The sequence below is a fragment of the Erinaceus europaeus genome, chromosome X, assembly GCF_950295315.1.
Source record: "Erinaceus europaeus chromosome X, mEriEur2.1, whole genome shotgun sequence".
In the NCBI taxonomy this organism is placed as follows: Eukaryota; Metazoa; Chordata; class Mammalia; order Eulipotyphla; family Erinaceidae; genus Erinaceus; species Erinaceus europaeus.
This window is the reverse complement of record NC_080185.1, coordinates 22,777,587-22,801,287: the sequence shown is the minus strand read 5'-3', so window position 1 is coordinate 22,801,287 and position 23,701 is coordinate 22,777,587. Positions and strand designations below refer to the sequence as shown.

At 41.7% G+C, this 23,701-nt stretch overlaps 1 protein-coding gene across 2 annotated transcripts; it reads left to right on the top strand.

Annotated features, from left to right (window-relative positions):
- The first annotated feature begins 228 nt into the window (after window positions 1-228).
- ZNF449 (zinc finger protein 449) lies at window positions 229-19,973 on the top strand. Of its 2 annotated transcripts, none has more exons than XM_060182957.1 (5): window positions 229-332; window positions 3,249-3,686; window positions 4,528-4,732; window positions 15,832-15,945; window positions 16,303-19,973. In XM_060182957.1, exons 2-5 carry the CDS (start codon window positions 3,333-3,335, stop codon window positions 17,184-17,186), a joined length of 1,557 nt encoding a protein of 518 aa, XP_060038940.1. In that variant the 5' UTR covers window positions 229-332; window positions 3,249-3,332; the 3' UTR covers window positions 17,187-19,973. The 2 variants fall into 2 exon arrangements, with proteins under 2 accessions (XP_060038940.1, XP_007538686.1); XM_007538624.3 differs by lacking the exon at window positions 229-332 and adding an exon at window positions 361-925.
- The last annotated feature ends 3,728 nt before the right edge of the window (window positions 19,974-23,701 follow it).

Sequence of the window (23,701 nt, the reverse complement as noted above, 5' to 3'; positions counted from 1 at the left end):
ATATCAAATTAAAAGGTCTCCAACCGCTCCCGTTAACTCTAGGGCTGATGGGAGCTCAGCTCTGTCTAGGATGAAGACCAAGAACAGGCCTCACCCAATCCCCTGGGATCCAGAAGCTTTTAGGACCGGAAATGAGATGGCCTTCTAGGCAGCTCTAGGCTTGAAGGAGGCCTAGGGAAGTCCCTGTCCTTCCCACGTCAGCATACTTTTGGGCCTAAATGACAGGGCGGTGGCGCGGGGCGTGTCGGGAGTTGTAGTCTGCAGAAACCCACGCGCCTGCGCCCTGGACACTTTTACGGGGTGAGCCCGAGAGAGTCGTGAGCGCCGAAGCGGTGAGTCCCTAAGCGGCCAGAAGGCGTGGCCGTCCCTGGGGCGCGGGCACGGGTAGCGGGGCGCTCTGTGCCCGCTCGGGCTTTTCCAAGGGACCGTGTCCAGCCCTGACTCGACGGCGGGTGCAGGGAGGAACGACAGGCTGCGGGCTCCTCTCCGGCCCGGGTGTCCACCGCCGCTCCTAGGGACGCGGCCGGGCCTTCCCAGGGGGTCCTCGGCGGCTGGGATCGGCCCTCCAGATGGCGGCGGGTCGTCCTCTGCGGCCTGCTATCGGGAGCACCGCTCGCGTCACCAACATCTGATTTACAGCTGGCTTTTCCACGTTGCAGGAACTGGACCCCTTCGCCTCGCCCTGGCTGTTCTTTAGTACCCTTCTTTAGCCTATGGGCCTGGGTACGCTGATGCTTGTCAAGGGAAAGCCATCAACCCCACAGCGAAATTTTCATCACAAAAGGCCTTTGGAGGGAACCCCTGAGGATCAGTTCCTGGTAGATGCTGTGCAAGGTTCCGGAAAGCCAGAGGGAGGGCTGCACAGAAGTGGGTTTGCAGTGAATTAAAGGGAGAGGTTCAAAACCTAAACCCAGGAGCCTCCCAGGTACCCTGCAGTGAGTCTAGGTGCCTTAAACTGTGGGGGTGGGGGTGGGGGAAGAGGAGGGCTTCCAGGAAGGAGTGGGAAGGAGTCCTCAGAGCACTAGCCTTCCCGAGAGCCTCCCAGGATCCAGGCACGCTGCCATTCCCTCCCTCAGCACGCAGCTGGATCCAGTGCAAGGAGACTGTGAGCACAAGTCCAAGAGAGGCGCTCACTCAGCAGGCTTGGGAAGGGGGGCCCCAAGGCTCATCTGGGAATGCTGAGCAGGAAGTCATGACTGGCTTCTCCTGATCTGCTCAGGAAAAGAGGACAAGGACAGCAAAGAGAGATCCATGGCAGAGGGGTTGGAACTAAAGGCCACTCGGGTGGAGACATGGCTATGACCTCAGAGATCTCACTGAGAGCATCTGCATGTGTGTAGTTGGGAGGAGCATCACTCAAGTCTGCCAGGATTCTAGCCCTCCCTCTCCCCATTCTGTGGCATCATTCCAGGAATGCTTAGTAAGGCTCCTAAGCCTAGGGGGTGGAGGGACATAAGTCAGGAACCCATCCTTTGGCTTTGGGAGAAGACTCAGTGAACACCCTGGACAGACCCCAACACACACTGAGTGGTGAATGTCATCAGTGTTGATGGCTGCTGGGCTGCTGTCTCTGTCATTTTCTCCTGAGAGAGCCATTTGGTGTGCTACTACCAGATGTGGGCCATGGGGAGGCTGGCTGCACTGCCTCTACCTCCACAGGGAGGAGTGAGGTTTGATGGTTCCCTGCTTGCTTGAAGATGATTAAGAGTTACTCCAGTTGGATGGGCTTTCAGGGTTATTCACCAGGATTGCACAGGCTCACTTTCCATTTCCTTTTCTATTTTTTACTTATACATTTTTATTGCTATCAGAGTCATCACCGGGGCTCAGTGCCTACCCTACAAACCCAAACCCACTGATTCCAGTGACCATCTGTGCCCCCACCCCACATTTTTTTTCTTTTTACTTGCTTTGACAAAAAAATAGCAGGGGAGGGAGAGACAGAAAAGAGAAAGAGAGACACCAGCATACCAGCTTCACCACTAGATAAGCGTCCCCCCTGCAAGTGGGGGCAGGGGGCTTGAACCTGGGTTCTTATACATGGTACTGTGTGTGCTCAATTGGGTGCACCACCTCCTAACCCCCTTCATTTACTTTTCTAAAGATCAGCTGGTTTTTGTTTATTTTATGAGAAGTACTCAGAGACAGAGAGAAAGGGAAACATACCAGAACATCAGTCAGTTCTGGGTTCTGTTGTCATTGAGGATTGAACCTGAGACCCTGAGGTCCTCAGACACATAAATTCTGTGCTCCAGTATGTTGAACTGTGAGAGGTAGCCCTGCCCTTTGATTTCTTTTTGTGACATTCCAATAATCAAAAACAGAAATTGCAATTGTGCCAAGAATATAACTAATTCTCGGATATATTGTATATAAACAGATAAGCCAGATACATAGGAGATCTTGATGGAGAGGAGTTTTTAGCCTTGGTTCACAGAATTCTGGACCAAAATACTTTTTTGCAACAGTGTCCAGTGAGCACTTGAGATGTGCCTAGTCTCACTGAGAAATCAGACTTTTCTATTTTTGCTTTGTTTTTGGTTTTTAACTTGTATCTGTGAGAGCACTGCACAGATCTGGCTTATGTTAGTGCAGAGGATTGAACCTGGGACCTGGGAACCACAGGCATTAGAGTCTGTTTGCATAACCATTATGCTATCTTCCCTGCCCTCTGTTTATTCTTCTTTGCCACTGGGGTTTCTGTTGGCACTTTCCACAGAAAGAGACACTAGTCCAGCGAGATCTCACTCTGTTGGCACTTTCCATCTGCACCACTCCAGGAATCCTGGTGGACATTTTTTGTTGTTGTTGTTAGACAGGTGGAGAAAGAGAAAAGAGGGACATCATAGTACTGCTCCTCTATGTGTGGAGCTTCCCCTGTGCATGGTGCTGCCATGTGGTGGTGGGGGCTGGAAAGCAGCTCCTTGTGAATGGGCAGGTGTGTAGTCCACCAAGTGAGCAGCCTCCAGCCTCCACAGACTTATTTTTAATGGATTTAAATTTCAATTGCTACATGGGTCTAGTGTCCACCACATGCACAGCACAGCTCGAGAGAGTCTATGGGTCGACTTGGGCATTGCATAGACCATTTGAGGACCTGCTGCAGAACTGGTTGTGTGTGTATCAGATTTCCCAAACCAATGAAAAGATTAGGGTCTGCTATGGTGAACCAGAGCAGATTGAGGAGGTCCAGTATGCCCTGTGGTAACCTTCCTGTTTTCTCCTTTCTCACTGTTGTATGTTATCAGCTGTAGGTGGCTCCCCCAAGGACTACACACAGGAAATCTGAGACTTGAGGACCCAAAGAGACCGTCCAGTGTCAGAAGGGGACGATGGCTGTGGCTCTGGGTTGCGCGATCCAGGCCTCCCTGAACCAGGGCTCAGTGTTTCAGGAGTATGACACTGACTGTGAAGTCTTCCGCCAGCGCTTCAGGCAGTTCCAGTATAAAGAGGCGGCCGGGCCTCACGAGGCTTTCAACAAACTCTGGGAGTTGTGCTGTCAGTGGCTGAAGCCAAAGATGCGTTCCAAGGAGCAGATCCTGGAGCTGCTGGTGCTGGAGCAGTTCCTAACCATTCTGCCCACTGAGATAGAGACCTGGGTGCGGGAGCATTGCCCAGAGAATAGAGAGAGAGTTGTGTCCTTGATAGAAGACTTACAGAGAGAACTGGAAATACCAGAGCAGCAGGTGAGGAAACCTTGTGGGAACTTGGGGATCGTATAAAGTCCATGATCTAAAAATGCTTAGAACCTTGTAAAGGATTTTCAGAACCCACCTGTACAGCCTCTCTTAATAGCTGTGCCTTAACTGGTCACAGACTTTAAGAGAAGGAAGAGATGCTTCCAGTTGGTCACTGAGTCACCCCATACATGGGGGCAGTGGGACACTGCAGTTTGTCGGCCTGAACTGGAGCCTCCCTAGATTCCATCCCCCCCTCCAGGATGGAATGAATGCCTTTGCCTTTGATTTCTCTGGCTTCTTGGTTGGTCAGCATATAGTATTTCACCTTCATAGGATCTGGTGCAGCACTGCTGAGGTAGTGCTGACCACAAGTGGCTCCTGAGCCCTTGCAAAGTAGCTCATCCAGATTGATCTGTGCTGGGGTGGGTGGTAGTGTGCTACAGTGCACAAGAACCCTGGTTCATTCCCCCAGGCCCCACCTGCATGGGAGTAGCTTTATGAGAAGCAAAGTATGCTGCAGGTATCTCTGTCTCCCTCTCTATCCCCTTTCCTTTCTGTTGTTTTATTCTGTGCCTCTCTTTAAAAAAAAAAAAAACAGATTTGGCTGTGCATTGGAAGGACACTATAGTGATAAAATATCTTCCTAATAGTTGCCCATTGCTCCACATTCTAGAATTTGATCATGAGATGCATTGGGTAAAGCAGTGCCTGCTGAGATGGAGTCCTCCTAGTCCTGTATTTTCCACGTGGTGCTGGCACATTTCAGATGTCTTGGTGGCTCGTTTTCTGTTGCTCTAGGCAGGCCTGAGCCAGGCTGTTGAGTGATACATTGTGACATTTCCCCCAGATGGACGGGCCGGACACGCTCCTGGAAGAACTGGCACCCGTGGGAATGGAACACCTTCCACCAAGCCTCCACCTGGAGGCACCCTCGATGCAGGTGATGGGAGCTGGCCTGGAGGGCCCAGTGGCTGAGGTGTGGATCCCACAGGCGGGCCCTCAGGAGCTTGGCTTTGGTGCTGCTGGGGAATGTCAGCCCTTTCTGGACCCTGGTAAGGCCTGGCTGTCATTGTCTCCCTTTAATTTCTGTTTCTGATCTCTAGAGCATCCCAGGGATGGGACATAAAGGTTAGAAACACTGGTTACCCAAGGGAAATGGACCATTCTGATAAGAGTTGGTATGGGCACTGTCTCTCTGTGAACTGTCAGACCCACAACAGTATAGATAAATGACATGAAGACCCCTTTATCTGTACACCAGGTATGCTAGAGTGATATTCTGGTTGTGTGTGTGTGTGTGTGTGTGTGTGTGTCTAAGTAGGTACATGCTTTAAATATATGATATAAGAGGACTGGAATAATAGTTCCCTTGGATTCTATGCTGGCTCAAGCCCTATGCCTACTGCTTCAGTGCTACGGTCTCTGTCACACCTCCCCTTTCTGCTTCTTTTTCTATCTAAAATAAAGAACGATTGATTTATAGATAGGTGATAGATAGTTCTTTAAAAAAATAGCAGCCATGGAGATAGCTTAGTGGTGGAGTGCAGAGATTCCCTGCTTGAGGTTGACTTGGATTCCTGACACTACATATTACCAGAGTGATTCTCTTATTCTCTCTCAATGCATAAATAAATCTTAAAAAAAAAACACAACAGAAACTTTGTTCTTAAATGGTTACTTCAACCGGAAGGGTGCCTACTTTGCCATGTTCATGACTCAGACTTGAGACCCTGCTACCACATGAGAGTAGTACTACAGCAAAGGGGGAAGCTTTGATGCTATGGAGGGGTACCCCACCCCACCATTTCTCATATTCTCTCTCTTTAACTGAAAAAGTTTGTCCAAATTGTTGAAGTCCCATTAATTACAAAAGTAAGTAATTAAAACCCTGATCATAAAGTTGAGGGTTTTTTTTTTTTCGTGTGTGTGTGTGTGTGTGTGTGTGTGTATGTATGTGTGTGTTAAAATACTCATTTTGGAGTCCTAGAGATACTGAAGCATTAGCATACAGGATGTATTTGAGAGTTTTCTTGCATGATGCTGATAGCCAGAACTAAGCAGTGTTCTTGAAAAGAATCTGAATTTTGGTTATATTCAGTACCACTGAACTGTTCACACAATAAAGGAGTAAGATGATAAATCTTATAATGGTTTTTTTGTGTGTGAAATCTTTGCTCTGTCCATCTTTATTTGTTTTCCCTTACTATTCTTTGTTCTTAAGTCCAGTTATAAGTGAGATGATTTGGTACTGGTCTTTCTCTTTCTGGCTTGTCTCTCTTTCAACATGAGAACTTCAAGTTCTAACCATGATATTGCAAAGGAGATGATCTCTCATCATTTTTAACAGCTGCATAGTACTACATTGTATATATGTACCACAACTACCACAGCCATTCATGTGTTGCTGCTTCTAAGTTCCAAGCAACAGAACTGTGTTGCTGTGAACATTGGTGTGAATAGGCCTTTTCAGATAGATGTTTTTGTTTCCCCTGGCTAAATCCCTAGGTGACAGATTCCTCGGTCATAAGGTAGGTCCATTTCTAGAGTCCTGAGGAATCTCCATACTGTTTTCTATAGGGGTTGGACCAACTTACCTTTCTCCCATCAGCAATGTAGGAAAAGTCCCTTTCCCCCACAGCCTCTCCAACGGTTGGTGTTTCTGTCTTTTCTAATATGTGACATTCTCACAGGTGTAAATTTCTATCCCATGTTGTTTTTATTTGTATTTCCCTGATCATCAATGACTGTGAACATTTTTTCATGTATCTCATGGCCCGTTGGATCTCTTTGAAGACGATTCTGCCCATATCTTCCTCCTACTTTTCAGTGGGGTTGTTTGTGGGGTTTGTTGTTGTTGTTGTTGTTGTTGTTGTTGTTGTTAAATTTGGTGAGTTTACTCTGTGTTTTGGTTATCAGACCTCTGTCCAGTGGATTACACTCGATGTGGGGTCTCTTTGTTATGCTGATGATTCCCTTTGCTATGCAGAAGCTTTTCAATTTGATGTAGTCCCATTGGTCTATTTTTTTGCTTTTGTTTAACTTACAATTGAATTAGAATTGGTGAAGATGTTACAGAAGCTTATATGGAAGAGAGCTCTGCTTATGTTTTCCTCTAAGTATTTGATAGTTTGTAGTCTAACTTCAAATCTTTGATCTATCTGGAGTTAACTTCTATATATACTGAAATTTGATGAAACATGACCCAGTTTTTCTAACACCATTTGCTGATAGGTTTTTCTATTTTCCACTTGATATTTCGAGCTCCCTTGTCAAAAATTAGTTGACTGTAGGTATGGGGGCTGTTTTGTGGGCTCTCAATTCTATTCCACAGGTCTATGTGTCTATTTTGGTTCTAGTACAAGGTTGTTTCGACTATAGTGGCTTTGCAGTGTGTTTTGAGGTCAGGAAGTGTATTGCCTCCATTCTTGTGTTTGTTTTGTTTTTTTCCCTCAGAATTTCATTCACAATCCTGGATATATTCTGTCTCCAGATAAATTTTTGTTTGTCTGCCTGCCTCCAGGGTTATTGCTGGGGCTCTGTGCCAGTACTATGAATCCACTGCTCTTGGCAGCCATATATATATTATTGGATAGGACAGAGAAATTGAGAGGGGAGGGGAACTAGAGAAAGAGAGAAGGGAGGGAGACCTATAGACCTGCTTCACTTCTGAAGTGAGCTCCCCTGCAGGTCTTGAACCAGGACCCTTGTGAGGGTCTTTGTGCTTCATACTATGTGTGCTTAACCTGTGTGCCACTGCCTAGTCCATTCCAGATTAACTTTTGTACCTTTTGTTCTGCTTTCTTGAAGCAATTTGGTGGGACTTTGATAGAGATTGTGTTGAATCTATAGATAGCTCTGGGTAAAATAGTCACTTTGATGATGATAATTCTTCCAATCCATGAGCATGAGATGTCTTTCCACTTCTTTGTATCTTTTTTTTCTATTTCCTTGAGAAACGTTGTATTTTTCAGTTCTTTCACTTCCATTTTTTAGGTTTATCCCCAGATATTTGATTTATTTTGCTGTTACGGTGAATGGAATTGGTTTCTGTATTTCTTCTTCTGGTTTTGTGTTTGCATAGAAGTATGCCACTAATTTTTGTATGTTGATTTTGTAACCTGCCACCTTACTATACTGCTTGATAATTTCCAGGAGTTTCCTATTATCATGTTATCTGCAAATAGTGACAGTTTGCATAATTGAGACCATGGTTAAATAAATAAATAATTATAGTGACAGTTTGACAACCTCTGTCCTATCTTTACTCCTTCAATTTCTTTCTCTTATATGATTGTTATGGTTAGGACTTCTAAGACTGTGTTGGATAGTAGTGGAGACAGTGGGCAGCCCTGTCTTGTACCTGACTGTAGAGAGAAAACCTTCAGCTTTTTTTCCATTGAGTATAATATTGACTTTTGGATTGCTATGTGTAGATTCTACTAGTCTAAGGGATTTTTCATCTGTCCCCATTCTTTTTAATGTTTTGATCATGAAGGGATATTGGATCTTGTCAAAGGTCTCTGTACCTATCGAGATAATTATGTGGTTTTTAGATTTCCTTTTATTGATGTGATAAATCACATTGATAGACTTACATGTATTGAACCAGCCTTGCCTCCCTGGGACAAAGCCCACTTGGTCATTGTGTATAACTTTTTTGATGCACTGCTAGAGTTGGGTTGCTAGGATTTTGTTTAGGTTCTTAGCAAGAGAGTACACTTTGATTGACTTAGTGGGGTCTGATAACTGACTCATGGCAGGTAAGGTAGTGTAAACTTTAGCTACTGGCCAAAGTCATGTTGGTTACTGTCATAGAAATTCCCATTTATATTCAGGAGAGGAGAAGATGCCAGCTGCATAACTGGCTTCTCTGCCTCATTTAAAAAGTTAACTCTACCTTCTCTGCCTCAGGATAAGGGAGAGAAAGGAGTCAAGCTTGGTGTCCAGGTTGTGGCAATTGAATCAGGTATATTGCAGTATCATTCACTGATGTAGAGATCACAGAACAGAATCACATTTGGTGGGTGAATATGAGTTTAGATTTTTATCTGGTAGAGTTTGAGGTGCTTAAAAATAAAAAGAATATATTTTTAAAATGGTAATGTTTATAGTAAATACAGTTGTTGATACATGTGTAAAATTTCTCAGTTTTCCGCAAAACACTCTCACCCTCAGCTTAGGTCCTCCTCCACCATCTTGTAGCAGGACCTGAAGGCCCTGCCCCACACACTCCACACACACACACACACACACACACACACACACACACACACACACACACACACACACACACACACACACGAGTCCTTTACTTTGGTGCAATATACCAAACCCAATCCAGGTTTTACTTTGTTTCCCCTTTCTATTCTTATTTCTCAACTTCTGTCCATGAATAAAATCATCCCATATTCATTCTTTTCTTTCTGACTTATCTAACTTAACATGATTCCTTCAAGCTCCATTCATCCAAGATGAGGTGGAAAAGGTAATGTCATCATTTTTAATAGCTGAGTAGATATATTTTTACCTTTTTTTTGCCACCAGGATTATTGCTGAAGCTCTGTAATTACACAATGACTCCACCATTCCTGGTAGTCAGTTTTTCCTTGTTAATTCATTTTATGATAGAGGCAGAAATAGAGAGAGAGAAAGAGAAAGAGAGAGAGAGAGAGAGAGAGAGAAAGATTTGTATACTCTGTTGGGTGAGCTACCACCTGGAACCAAGTTCATGTTCTTTTTTTTTTTTTCATTACTTTATTGAGAGATTAATGGTTTACAGTTGATAGTAAAATACAGTAGTTTGTACATGCATAACATTTCCCAGTTTTCCACATAGCAGTTCAACCCCCACTAAGTCCTACTCTATGATCATGATCCAGGACCTGAACCCTCCCTCGCTCCCCCACACCAGAGTCTTTTAGTTTGGTGCAATACACCAACTCCAGCCCAAGTTCTGCTTAGTGTTTTCTCTTATGATCTTGCTTTTCAACTTCTGCCTATGAGTGAAATCATCCCATATTCATCCTTTTGTTTCTGACTTATCTCACTTAACATAATTCATTTTAGTTCCGTAAAAGATGGGTCCAAGAAGGTGGGTTCTTCATTCTTAATAACTGAGTATTGTTCCATTATGTACATATACCACAACTATCTCAGTCACTCATCTGTTTTGGGGCACTTGAGTTGCTTCCAGGTTTTGGCTATTACAAATTGTGCTGTTATGAACATAAGTATGCACAGGTCTATTGGGATGGGTATATTTGGTTCCTTAGGCTATATCCCCAGGAGAGGAATTGCAAAATCACAGGGTAGGTCGATTTCTAGCCTTCTGAGAGTTCTCCTGACTGCTTTCCATAGGGGTTGGACCAAGTGGCATTCCCACCAGTAGTGCAGGAGGGTTCCTTTGTCCCCACAACCTCTCCAACATTTGTTGCTGCTACCTTTTTTGATGTATGACATTTTCACAGGAGTGAAATGGTATCTCATTATTGTCTTTTTTGCATTTCTCGGACAATCAGTGACTTGGAGCATTTGTTTTATGTTTGTTGGCCTTTTGGATCTCTTCTATGGTGAATATTCTGTTCATATCCTCTCCCCATTTTGGGATGGGCTCATTTATTTTTTTGTTGCTGAGTTTGGTGAGCTCTTTATATGTTTTGGTTATTAGCCTCTTGTCTGATATGTGGCATGTGGAGATCTTCTCCCATGTTGTGGTACGTAAACATTCTTATCATTGTTTCTTAGTACATAATGTGTCTTTTATCCATGGCTGCTTTAAAATTACTACTTTTTGATCACTGGATTTTTGCATCTTGACCATGATATGCTTTGGAGTGATTATTTTAAACCTAATTGTATTTGTTGAGTTATCTGAATTTGTGAATTTATATAATTTCTGAAATTTTGGGTAAATATCTTATCACTTTTTACTGTTCACCCTACCTTCTTTATTGATAAGAATGCTAATTTCGGTTAATCACAGGTGCTGCAAAGCATAGGGACTGATGTAAGGATCCTGGTTCAAGCCCTGGCTCCCTACCTGCAGGGGAGTCGCTTCACAAGTGGTAAAGCAGGTCTGCAGGTGTCTATCTTTCTCGCCCCCTCTGTCTTCCCCCTCCTCTCTCCATTTCTCTCTGTCCTATCCAACAACAATGACATCAATAACAACAATAATAATAACTACAACAACAATGAAAAACAACAAGGGCAACAAAAGGGAATAAATAAATAAATGGAATACTTTAAAAAAAAAGAATGCTAATTTCACTTCTGTTAGACTCTTCGATCTTGGTCCGCAGGTCAGTAATGTCTTCAGTTTTTCCCATTGTTTTCCTCTCAAGTTGACTGACCGTTTTCTCTACATTGTCTAATTTGCTGTTGCTTCTGGTTTGTAAGTCTTATTTCAGATGTTGTATTTTTTTATGTCTAAAGCTTCTGTTTAATTTCCTCACTGTGCTCATTCCATTTACTCCCTGTTTATTTTCTTTTATATCCCTGGGTACACTGAGTACATTTTCAGCCCCCATGTAACAGATGAATTTGTGCTTGTAAGAAAGAAAGAAAATGGCATTTGGGTAGGTCAACAGTCATGTCCAAAATGGAATATTTATCCATGTGTCTTTGTTGTTGAAGGTGAGCAGAATGTCACCCCAACCCAGATCGTCCAGCACATCGATTATTTTGAAGTTCAAGTCACTTAAGAACAGTCAGTGTGAGGCAAATAAAAACCAATGTGCAATTAAGATAGTTTATTTTAAACCAGAAAAAAAAGAAACAAATGCAGAAAGGCGAAGGTAGTGTGGGTGGAGGAAAAAGAAACAAATACAGAAAGGACACTGTGACCCTCCTTTGTTGAAAGTAGAAGAGAAATCTTCCACTTGAAAGTTAACCTCCTTGTTGATGAAAGGCATCCTTATCACCAGAGCCTGGGAACTGAGGGTCTGGAAGGCTATGTAAGGAAACCTTGTTATTTCTTCACTGCTTTGCTACTGCAACTGCAAAACTCTTTCTCTTGGCAATTCTTTGCAAACCTATCATTCCCCTGTCAAAAGCTTCTTACTTAGTTCATTGCTTTGATCATCATATCTTTCTGGCTCTTATGTATACACTTACTTCCTTTTTTTCCCCCCTGTTCATGTTTTATTTAAATCTAATTATTAGGCCATTCACAAAACCTAGAAGGGTAGAAGGAAAAAAGTTCCTCATCCACAATGTCATATCAAATATATTGGCCTTATTTTGCTCACTTATTTCATTTTGCTTTCAGTATCACCATGCTTCATCCATGTGCTCTGTTACCTGATAAGTCTTTCATGTCTTTATTATCTTTCTTATTTGTATGAAAAATATTTTTCCCACTTATGATTCTTCTAGTAGCTACTGATCCTTATAATGTACTTATTTACTTTTCAGAATGTAAAATGAAATTGTATTTTTGGCTGTCTTCTGTGAAACAGGCACAAATACCTTTTTTGTTTCCCCCTCTTTCCACTTCTGTTAATCTGAGGTTTACATTCACATTGTTGTTATAAAATCACAACTTCCGTTGTCAGGGTTTTCCTAAATTGTCACTGCTTACCATCGGTTACAATAATTACTGGCATCATTCTGTATCTAACCAGACACTTCTCACTCCAAGTCCTAGATATGCCTTTGCTTACAGTTATATTTTAATTTTTTGTCTCTCAGTAAGTCTGAGTATTATTCATACTTTTCCCACACAGATAGGAATTGTAAGTCAGGTAGAGAAAAGCAAGTGCTGTATGGATTCATTTGTTTGTGGTAAATGAGCTTCCATCCCACAGTGCAAGGTGGGCAAGAAATGGAGCCCCCAGTGTCAGTCACAATTGCTAAGGATTTAAATTCTTCAGTAGGTACTGGGGTTAGTCTGAGAAATACTGAAGTTCTGCCCCTCCCAGGAAGATACCCCTCTAAATAGGATCTCTGAGATAGAGTATCCTGTCATCAGTGGAACTGGGGTGGGGTGGTCACTTTGGGTTCAGAGAGCCAGGGATCTCACTCTTCTCAGTGAATTTAAATAGATTAAGAAAAATATTTTTCTGGCTTGGGTGGTGGTTCACCTAGTTGATCACACATGCTACAATGTGCAAGGACCTGGGTTCAAGCCCCCAGCCCCCACCTGCAGGGGAGAAACTTCATGAGTGGTGAAGCAACGCTATAGGTGTCTCTCTTTTATCTCCCCCTTCCCTCTTGATTTATCTCTATAGCTATTCAATAAATAAATGAATATTTTAAAAATAAATATGATTCTTAATTTCCTGTATGCCATCAGGATCATTTTGAGAAACTATTTTTGTAATCGCTGGGGCTTCACTGCTCTGGGATGACTTTTTCAGATAAAGAGGCAAAAGAGAGGGAGAGAGAGCGAGAGGGAGAGGGAGAGAGAGAGGGAGAGGGCAAAACCAAAACACTGGGATCGAAAGACATATTTTTAGAGAATGATTTATTAGGAGAGAGGGGAGAGGAAGAGAGAGATTGAAAGGCAGACTGAGTAGAGCTTACGGTGGTGATAGGGATTGGGCCTAGGGCCTCTGGCACGGAGTTCCTCTGTGATAACATGTCATGCTATCTCCCTGGCACTTGAGAGTTAAAATGTGTGACTTGTTATTCTTTTAGTTTTCACCCTGAAGGAGATCTGCAGAGATCGTCTCATGGCATCATGCTGGAACTCTCCCTGTCTCCCTTTAAATTAAAAATCAGTATTTTGTGGCCTAGGGAGATAGCATAATGATTATGTAAAAAGACCTTCATGTCTGAGGCTGTGAGGCCTCAGGTTCCATCCCCAGCACCAACAGAAGCCAAAGCTGAGCAGTGTTCTGGAGGGAAAAAATCGTGTTTCCTTTAAGCCTTTGTTATTCTCGACTTCTTTCAAGTATGGGTTTGCTCCCACTATTCCTAGGTCAATGTTTTCTTTTCATCTGTGACCTTCATTTTTTTAAACTTGTGCCGTATTGTCCTTTCCTTCTACTCTTAGCTCTGAAATACAAGTAAAAGCAGGTTGAATTTAAACAATTATATTTGAGATGAATTGTTGTTTCTTAATTTTAATTTTTTAAAGATTAAATTGGGGGGGGTGGTCTGGGCAGTGGCACATACATTACCATGCTCAAGGACCTGGGTTCAAGTTCCTGCTCCTCACGTGCAGGGGTGAAGCTTCGTGAACAGTGAAGCGGTGTTGCAAGATCTTCCTTTCTCCTCTGTCTTCTTTTCCCCTCCCAATCTCTATCTGTACTATCAAATTAAAAAAGGGGCACCAGGAGTAGTGGATTTCCCATTCAGGCACCTATCCCCAGTAATAGCCCTGTTGGAAATTAAAAAAAAAAAAAGACAAAATTTATTTATTTATTTCCCTCCAGGGTTATTGCCGGGGCTCGGTGCCTGCACCACGAATCCACTGCTTCTGGAGACCATTTTTTCCCCTTTTGTTGCCCTTGTTGTTTTATCATTGTTGTGGTTATTATTATTGTTGTTGTTGTTGTTGCTGTCATTGGATAGGACAGAGAGAAATCGAGAGAGGAGGGAAGACAGAGGGGGAGAGAAAGACAGACACCTGCAGACTTGCTTCACTGCCTGTGAAGCGACTCTTCTGCAGGTGGGGAGCCAGGGGCTCGAACTGGGATCCCTACACTGGTCCTTGTGCTTCCCGCCATGTGCGCATAACCCACTGTGCTACCACCCAACTCCCAAATGTATTTATTTTTTAAGAGAACAAGATTAAAGCCCTGGTGAGGATCATACCGGATTCACCCTACCCAACAAGCCAACTCCATTGCCCACTTAATCTAACAAAGGAACATGTGGTCTTTTATCTATGCAATATGAGTTGTTATCGTATGTTTCTGGTATTTTTGATAAAATGTTGTGAAATATAAGTTTTTTTTAAATGTTAGAATTAATCAAACTGATTTGTGATGCTATTTTAATAATGCTGATAACTTGACTATCATCCTGCATTTAGACCTCAAGCCAGCAGTTTCCAAGCCACATTTTATGCAGACTTTTCCAGACCTGAAGCAATGTATGGAAAGCAGATACAGGCACATCAGCTGTAGATGGGGACACAGTGCAGTGAATATAGAAACTTTTCCGGGGAGTCCTTAGATTGGCGGTTAGAAACACTGGTAGTTGCTTAGGTCAAATTCTGGACTTCAGCTGAAATAAACATAAATAATGCTTTTGCTGATTACCAACCCAATCACCTTCCGTCTTACTTTGAAGAACTCAGTTGAAATAATTCTGGTAAACAGTTTCATGACTCCTACTTTGATCTCTTCTCTTTATTTGTACAATAGTATTTCTCAGTTTTAATATGGTTAACCCTCATGAAGATTTGCTTCAGATTACATCTATGAATGAACTAAATCTGTTGTCAAAATAGATATGGAAGTAAATTAGTGACTGGTTTTAACACAGAATTAATTCATTGTCCTTAGATTAGAGGGAAATAACTTTGAGCACAAAAGAATGTTCTTATTTTCCTTTTGTTCTTATCTTTGTAGAAACACTTTTAGAAAAGATTCCAGATAAGTTAGCAATTGAGAAGGAAGCAGATATCAAGTATATGCCCATGATATCAGCCTGAATTCTAGAAAACACTTTGATGACATGACTCAAATTGTCATACTTCTCATCTTTTTTCCTTTTTTTTTTTTTGAGCTCCAGGGTTATTGCTGGGGCTCAGTGCCTGCACTGCAAATCCATTGCTCCTGGTGCCCATTTTTTCCAATTTTTTTGCCCTTGTTGTTGTCATTATTGTTATTGTTGCCATTGTTGTTGTTGTTGGATAGAATAGAGAGAAATCAAGAGAGAAGGGGAGGCAGGGGAAGAGAAAGATAGACACCTGCAGACCTGCTTCACTGCTTGTGAAATGCCTCCTCCGGCAGGTGAGGAGCCGGGGACTTGAACTGGGATCCTTGAGCCAGTCCTCGCACTTTGCACCATCTGCACTTAACCTGCTGTGCTACTACCCAACCCCCTCTTTTTTTTTTTTTAACCAGAGCACTGCTCAGCTCTGGATTATGGTGGTACAGAGGACTGAACCAGGGACTTTGCAGTCTCATGCATGAGAGTCTCTTTGCACAACCATTATGCTATCTACCCCCCCCCATATTTCTCATTTTCTTATGAATAGGATATCCAATACTAAAGCTTGACATGAACTTCCCATTGGAGAACAGAGAAGAAGAATGGGTGAAGGAACTACAGGAGTCCAAAGAAATTAAACAATTGCTTGATTCCAAGATAGGTAAGTAATTGATCATGGATATGCTAGAGAAGAAAGAATAGTAATTCAACCTTAATTAGGTTAAATAATTTTAGATTCTGCTTTGGGATTACTGTTGGTTTTATATGAATCTTATCACTCACGTTCTTTATTTAAGGAGTTCTTTTTTCTCTTTTTAAAAAATATTTATATAGGATAGAGACAGAAAAGTTGAGAGCAAAGGAAGAGATAGAGTGGGAGGGATAGAAATAGATTCACACTTGGGTCCTCTTTCACCATAATGTGTACACTTTACCAGATGTGCCACTGTATAGCCCCTCCCTCAAATCCTTTTATCCTTGGAACATAATAACACCTACATTTTGTTTCTTCTCTCAGGTTTTGAAATTGGGATAGAGAATGAAGAAGATGCTTCAAAACAGAAAAAAATGGAGAACGTATATCCATTTGTTGTGACTTTAGAGGGTAATGCTCTCCATGGTCCCACTTTACAAAAAGAGTATGAACAATTAGAACATCAGTGGGAACCCCCTCCAGAGGATTTACAGACTGATTTAACAAACATTGTAGATGAGCAGAACCCCTCTATAGGAGAGAAACCTGAGGCCTCCAACTTGGAAGAAACTCTCACTCCTAGACACCATAAGAAAAAGAGTCCAGGAGACAAACCTCACCGATGCCCTCAATGTGGAAAATGTTTTGCTCGGAAATCACAACTTACTGGGCACCAGAGAATTCACTCAGGAGAGGAACCTCACAAATGCCCTGAGTGTGGCAAGAGATTCCTCCGTAGTTCAGACCTATATAGACACCAGCGACTTCACACAGGGGAGAGACCCTATGAATGCACTGTATGTAAAAAGCGATTTACTCGGCGGTCACACCTTATAGGGCACCAGAGAACCCACTCTGAAGAAGAAACATATAAATGCCTTGAGTGTGGGAAAAGCTTTTGTCATGGATCTAGTCTTAAAAGACATCTGAAAACTCATTCAGGTGAAAAACCTCACCGATGTCATAATTGTGGGAAAAGTTTTAGTAGACTAACAGCTCTTACTTTGCATCAGAGAACTCACACTGAAGAGAGACCTTTTAAATGTAATTACTGTGGGAAAAGCTTTAGACAGAGGCCAAGCCTTGTTATTCATTTAAGAATTCATACAGGGGAAAAGCCGTACAAGTGTAGCCATTGTTCTAAAAGCTTCAGACAGAGAGCAGGACTTATTATGCACCAAGTCACTCACTTTAGAGGACTTCTTTAAGAATTGTGAAAGGAATTACATCCTAGACAAATTGACATGAACTCATGAAACATCTTAATGTATAACTGTTTGTCTTGGAAGAACCCTTGTGTTTGAGCTTATAAGAACAACTTTTTTTTATGATTTTATAACCCATCTTCCAAGGCAATTAGTTCAAGATTAGCTACCTACCCTTGCAAATTTTCAGTATTTAAGTATTCTGTATCCATATCCAAAACTCTTTTATTTTTTTTAGAAAAATACTTTTTTTTTTGTATTCCAAGTCAACCATTTTATGGGTGTCAACATAAGACATAAATGATGGTCATCCTTTTCAGGTTGTGATCAACATAATGAATAATCATGTCTATTTCAGTTCAAAGCTTTTTTTGTGGCCCAAGTGGCAAGAAAGGAGACACTAATTTTGTTAAACAATAAAATATGTCAGAATTACAATGGTGAAAGGGATGTCACTTTCCTAGTAAAAGCAGCTAGGTTATTTCCATGGAATGTTTTATGTTTAAGAAGTTAAGATTTTAAATTTTACTTTTTAATATTGCAAAGTTTTCTAGTCTGCTTAGCAGTCTGTGATGCTGCTGCTTAGAGCTGGGTCTTAATTTGATATGTTTTGTTTATAGAATGAATTTCATGAGCAATTATCTGTGTATGTCCAAGTCATACATATAGAATCTCTTTTAATATTGCTTGACTGAAACTAGTGTTTATTGCTTTCTACACTACTTTGATATTCAGCTACTTGTCTCAGTGCTTTTTAAATTTCCCCCACTCTTTAATTCAGTGTCTCCTTAAGTGTGTCATAGATTACTTAGTTCTGCAAGATATTTCACAAGTAATTTTGAGGATCTCTTCTTGCTGTTTCCCCATTCTTGATTCACAATGCAGATCATCCTTTGAGAATCTCAGAGAGGTCCTCCAATAAAGGGGAAAAAGCACTTTATTTTTCTTTAGTTGAGGAGCTGTTGCTTTCCAGGACTTTTTTCACTAGGGAATAGCCTCATATTTCCCCCAAATAGGTACCAGCACATCTCACCCACCACCAAAGCCCCCAACCTCTTTTCAACCATCTCCTGCCTCCCCCTATTGAATCCTTGCATCTGCTGAAATAGAATACATGTTATTAATGTTTCATTCTGTATTTTATTGTTTCTTAAACCTCACTAATCAGTGAAATAATCCAGTATTTCTCTTGCTTTTTCTGACTTATTTCACGTAGCATGATTGCTTCCAGTTCCATCCACGTTGTAGCAAAAGAGAGGATCTTCTTTTCGTAAGCTGAGTACCATTCCATTATGTATATATAACACAGCTTCTTTATCTGCTCATCTGTTGTTGAAGACTTGGGTTGTTTCCAAATCTTGCCTATTGCATATAGCATTGTAAGGAACATAGGTGTGTATAGATCACTTCCAACAAGTGTTTTTGAAGTCTTTGGATAGATACCTAGAAGAGCTTAATTGTATGGTAGATGTATATTTGATGTTTTGAGGAACCTCCAGACTGTTTTCCATAGGGACTGGAATAATTTACATTCCCACCAACAGTGTAGAAGGAAGGGTCCCATGGAAAAGCACTTTTTTTTACTCAATGTTTTACAAGCCTCTTTGGCCCCCCAAGTCCCTTTTCATATACGCGTAATAATAGCCCACAAAACTAGTTAATCTGTGAATATTCTTTGAAACATTGCCTTAAACAAGTATACTATACCAGTATAGTTTTTGTTATTCTTCAAGCCTAGTTATCTCTAGTTGTTTCAAAGATGTTATGGAAAGTTCTTTAAATATGTATGTTTTATATGTAATACACATATAGTTTTAAGGAGGTAAGGGTCATTAATTTCGGTAATTTATAGGTGATTGCCAGTGATTCTCAACCTTTTTGAATTGTACTTATAATTACACACATATATGCACACATATGCATATAGCTCCATATATAAATATTCTCATGTAGTAGTTTTAATGACTCAAATTTCTGTAGCAAGGGAACAACTCTCTTTGTCAGCTGAAACTGTCAACACATGAAAAATCTTCATTCAGCATAGTTCCATGTTAAAAACACAAGAATCAGAACATTCAATTAACCCCCCTTTTTTACTCAACATGACCTTAACCTGTGTAGTTCGACTGCTCCTGGCAGACTTTTTTTCCCTTTTAATTTCAGAGAGAGAGAGAAAAAAGGAGAGACAACACTGCACCACCCCACCATTTATAGAGCCTCCCTTTGATGTCATACATGGTACTCTTTATATGGTGCTAGGCGCTTGAACCCAGCTCCTTAAGCTAGAACTAGGAAAAGTAAATATTTTCTGCTCAGTTGAAGGTCTTAGGAGTGGTATTTAGTAAAAGTATTTTGGGGGTATCAACTATGTGCCTAATAAGTTCTGTTCTAGGCATAATGGAAACTAGTAAAGATGAAATCATGGGTCAAGTTCATAAAGAGTTTATAATATCTTTTGTTAAATAAGAGTTGGGAAGCAAGTAGACAATAATGCAAGAGAGTTTGGAATTAAGTGCCAAATCCTATGTGCTAGAGCCAGGGTGTCTTTACTTCCTGTCATCCAGGTCCCTGTATGATGCTGCTATAAGTATGGGGTTATATTGAAAACCCAGTAGCAATAAACATGTACCATGGGAGGAGTCTGAATGTAGAGATGAAAAATGCCGAATGTAATGACTTCTCTTTTCTCTCTTGTGGAATTGCATTCAAACCAGAACAGTGCCTTAGAATGATGTGCCCAACTGCTCTGTATCTATGCAATATTTTAATAAAGTGTAAATGTCTATGTTGGTCCTGCTTCAATTGTATTAATGAATTGAACAAGTTAAGAGTTGTATCTTCACACAGTTGTGACAAGCACCATAATTGACACCTTATATTGGAATCACTTTACTCTCTGCAGGCATGGTGCTGGCTTTATCCATTATATATAACATTTTAAAATTTTCTTTATTGGGGAATTAATGTTTTATATTCGACAGTAAATATAATAGCATATACATGCATAACATTTCTCAGTTTTCCATATAACAATACAACCCCCACTAGCTCCTCTGTCATCCTTTTTGGACCTGTATTCTCCACCCACCCAACCCAGAGTCTTTTACTTTGGTGCAATATGCCAATTCCAGTTCAGGTTCTACTTGTGTTTTCCCTTCTGATCCTGTTTTTCAACTTCCGCATGAGAGTGAGAGCATCCCATATTCATCCTTCTGTTTCTGACTTATTTCACTTAACGTGAATTTTTCAAGGTCCATCCAAGATCTGCTAAAAATGGTGAAGTCACCATTTTTTATAGCTGAGTAGTATTCCATTGTGTATATATACCACAAGTTGCTCAGCCACTCATCTGTTGTTGGACACCTGGGTTGCTTCCAGGTTTTGGCTATTACAAATTGTGCTGCTAAGAACATATGTGTACACAGATCTTTTTGGATGGGTATGTTGGGTTCCTTAGGCTATATCCCCAGGAGAGGAATTGCAGGATCATAGGGTAGATCCATTTCTAGCCTTCTGAGAGTTCTCCAGACTGCTCTCCACAGGGGTTGGACCAATTGACATTCCCACCAGCAGTGCAGGAGGGTTCCTTTGACCTCACAACCTCTCCAGCATTTGCTGCTGTTACCTTTTCTGATGTATGACATTCTCACAGGAGTGATGTGATACCTCATTGTTGTCTTTATTTGCATTTCTCTGACAAAGACTTGGAGAACTTTTTCATGTGTTTCTCAGCCTTTTGGATCTCTTATTTATAACATTTGATACAATATTCTACAATATGACATATTACAATCATAAAAATGAACTTCCATTTTTTATGTATTTGTGAAGTATTTGTTGTGGGCCAGCAAAATGGCTCACTTAGTACACTTGCAGGCGAGCGTAGATTGGACAATAGTTAAGCAAAGTTAATCATGCCTGAGGCTCCAAAGTTCCAAATTCAATCTTCTGCATCACCATAAGCCAGAGCTGATCAGTGTGCTCTGGTAAAACAAAATAAAACAAAGCAAAACAAAACAAAAACCATTCTGTGAAGAGGCTGGGCAGTGGCCACCTGGTTAAGTGCACATAGTACTAAGTGCAAGAATCTGGGTTTGACCCCTCAGTTCCCCACCTGCAGAGTGGATGCTTCACAAGCTGTGAAGCAGGTCTATAAGTGTCTGTCTGTCTCTTTCCCTCTCTATCTCTCCCTCCTCTCTCAATTTCTCTCTGTCCTATCGAGTAAAATAGAAAACATGGCCATCAGGAGTAGTGGATTTGTAGTGCCGGCACTGAGCTCCAGCAACAACCCTGGAAGAAAAAAGAAAGAAGACACCTGCAGTCCTTCTTCACAGCTTGCAAAACTTTCCCCCTGCAGGTGCGGAGCTTGTAACTGGATCCTTGCACTTTGTATCATGTGCACCACCACCCGTCTCACCTGAAGAAGGTCTCCATACTGTGGTGTCTTTCTCTGTCTCTATCTCTGTTTATCTTTCTATCTGAAAAAGTTAGCCTGATAATCATATATATATATATGTATATATATATATATATATATCTTATATACTGTTTGCATAAAATATGTGATACATTTTCCTGATAAATATGTTTTCTTGTCATGAAATAAGAAAGATATTGGGAGCCGGGCAGTGGTGTAGTAGGTTAAGCGCACATGGCAGAATGCACATAGATCAGCTCCCCACCTGCAGGGGAGTCGCTTCACAAGTGGTGAAGCAGGTCTGCAGTTGTCTATCTTTCTTCCCCCTCTCTGTCTTCCCCTCCTCTCTCCATTTCTCTCTGTCCTATCCAACAACAAAGACAGCAATAACAACCATGACAATAAACAACAAGGGCAACAAAAGGAATAAATAAGTAAAGTTTTTTTAAAAAGAAAGCTATGAAACAGTTCTTGGAAACAGATAACAGAACATTATGTGGCCATGCCTTATTATACCTCTGACTGTTTTAAAAAGGTAAAAGCACATACAGTACCTGCCTTAGTACTATGAAGAGCAAAAAGTAGTACTTACCTTAGAAATCCAGTCATTTGTTACTTAACCACCTCTCAGTTATACTGTGAGGCCTGCACACTAACCACAACCTCAAACCATGCATTCCACAGAATGTATTGCAGTTGTTAAGGGATGCATGACAATACTGTGAAGATGAAATTAAAGTGTATTTTGTTGAGGCTATATGCAGTATGCACTTTATAATAATTACCCAGCACATTTATTTGTTGGTTAACAAGAAAATAATTTAGGAGTGGAGCTGGGTAGGAGTGCACATCTTATAACACAACAGGACTTGGGTTCAAGTCCTTGTTCCCCACCTAAAGGGGGGAAGCTTCATGAGTGATTGAGCAATGCTGCAGCTGTCTCCTCCCCCACCCCCCATTTCTATCTCTTAGAAAGAAGAAAAACTTGATCACCTGGAGCTGTGGAGTTGTGCAAACACAGCCCCCGCAGTAATCCTAATAAGAAAAAATATACAACTTTGTTCACTTTCCATAGTTCTAACTGTATATTTGTATTATGATTCTCCAGAGAAACTATATATATATTTGTGGAGCTGGGATCTTATGCATATGCAATTTTACCATTTTGGACTGTGTTTTCATTCAGATATAGAGAGGCAGGGAGAGGCAACACAACACCAGAGTTTCCTCCAGTGCTATCGAACCTCCCATGTGGTGCTGGGTCCTGAACTTGGATTGCTCATGTGGCAAAGCATGTGTTCTGCCCAATGAGCTATCTCTCTGGCCCCCATTAAATATGTGATATTTATTTTAAGAACCAGCTCACATGGTTGTGAAGATCAACAAGTGCTAAAATCTGCTGTCCACAGGCTACATGTAAAGGAAAAATAGATAATATGATTCAGTCTGAGTCCAAAGACTTGAGAACTAGGACAGTCAGTGGTATAATTCCCAGCTTAAGGCTCCAGGCCTGAGCGCTGGGTGTCCCCTGAGCACTGGGTATCCCCAGTTGTAAGTTCCAGAGCACAAAAGCCAGAGAACCAGGAGCCATGGAGAATAAGGATTTGCCAGCTCAAGCTATGGAGAATAAGGATTTGCCAGCTCAAGAAAATACAGAGGGGATTTGCCTCTGTGTGTGTGTGTGTGTGTGTGTGTGTGTGTGTGTGTGTGTGTGTGTGTGTGTGTGTGTGTGTTAGTTCTTCTTCTAGCGTTTGCCCTTCTTCCGTAGCCAGTCAACAGCGTCAGGTTGAGCCTGATGTAAAGTTTCGAGACCTCCTTTGAATCTGGAGAGGTGGCAGTCGTTGATTATGTGGGTCATAGTCTGTCTGGAGCCGCAGGGGCAGTTCGGGTCGTCTCTGGCTCCCCAGCGATGGAACATAGCGGCGCACCTGCCATGGCCTGTTCGATAGCGATTGAGGAGGGTCCAATCATAACGTGCTAGGTCAAAGCCGGATTGACGCTTGCAGGTGTCTGTGATCGACCTTCCTGTGGTGCATCCCGTGAGTACCCATTCACTGGGGAAACTGACGATCCTTCCTAGCCGACTGAATCCACATGGATC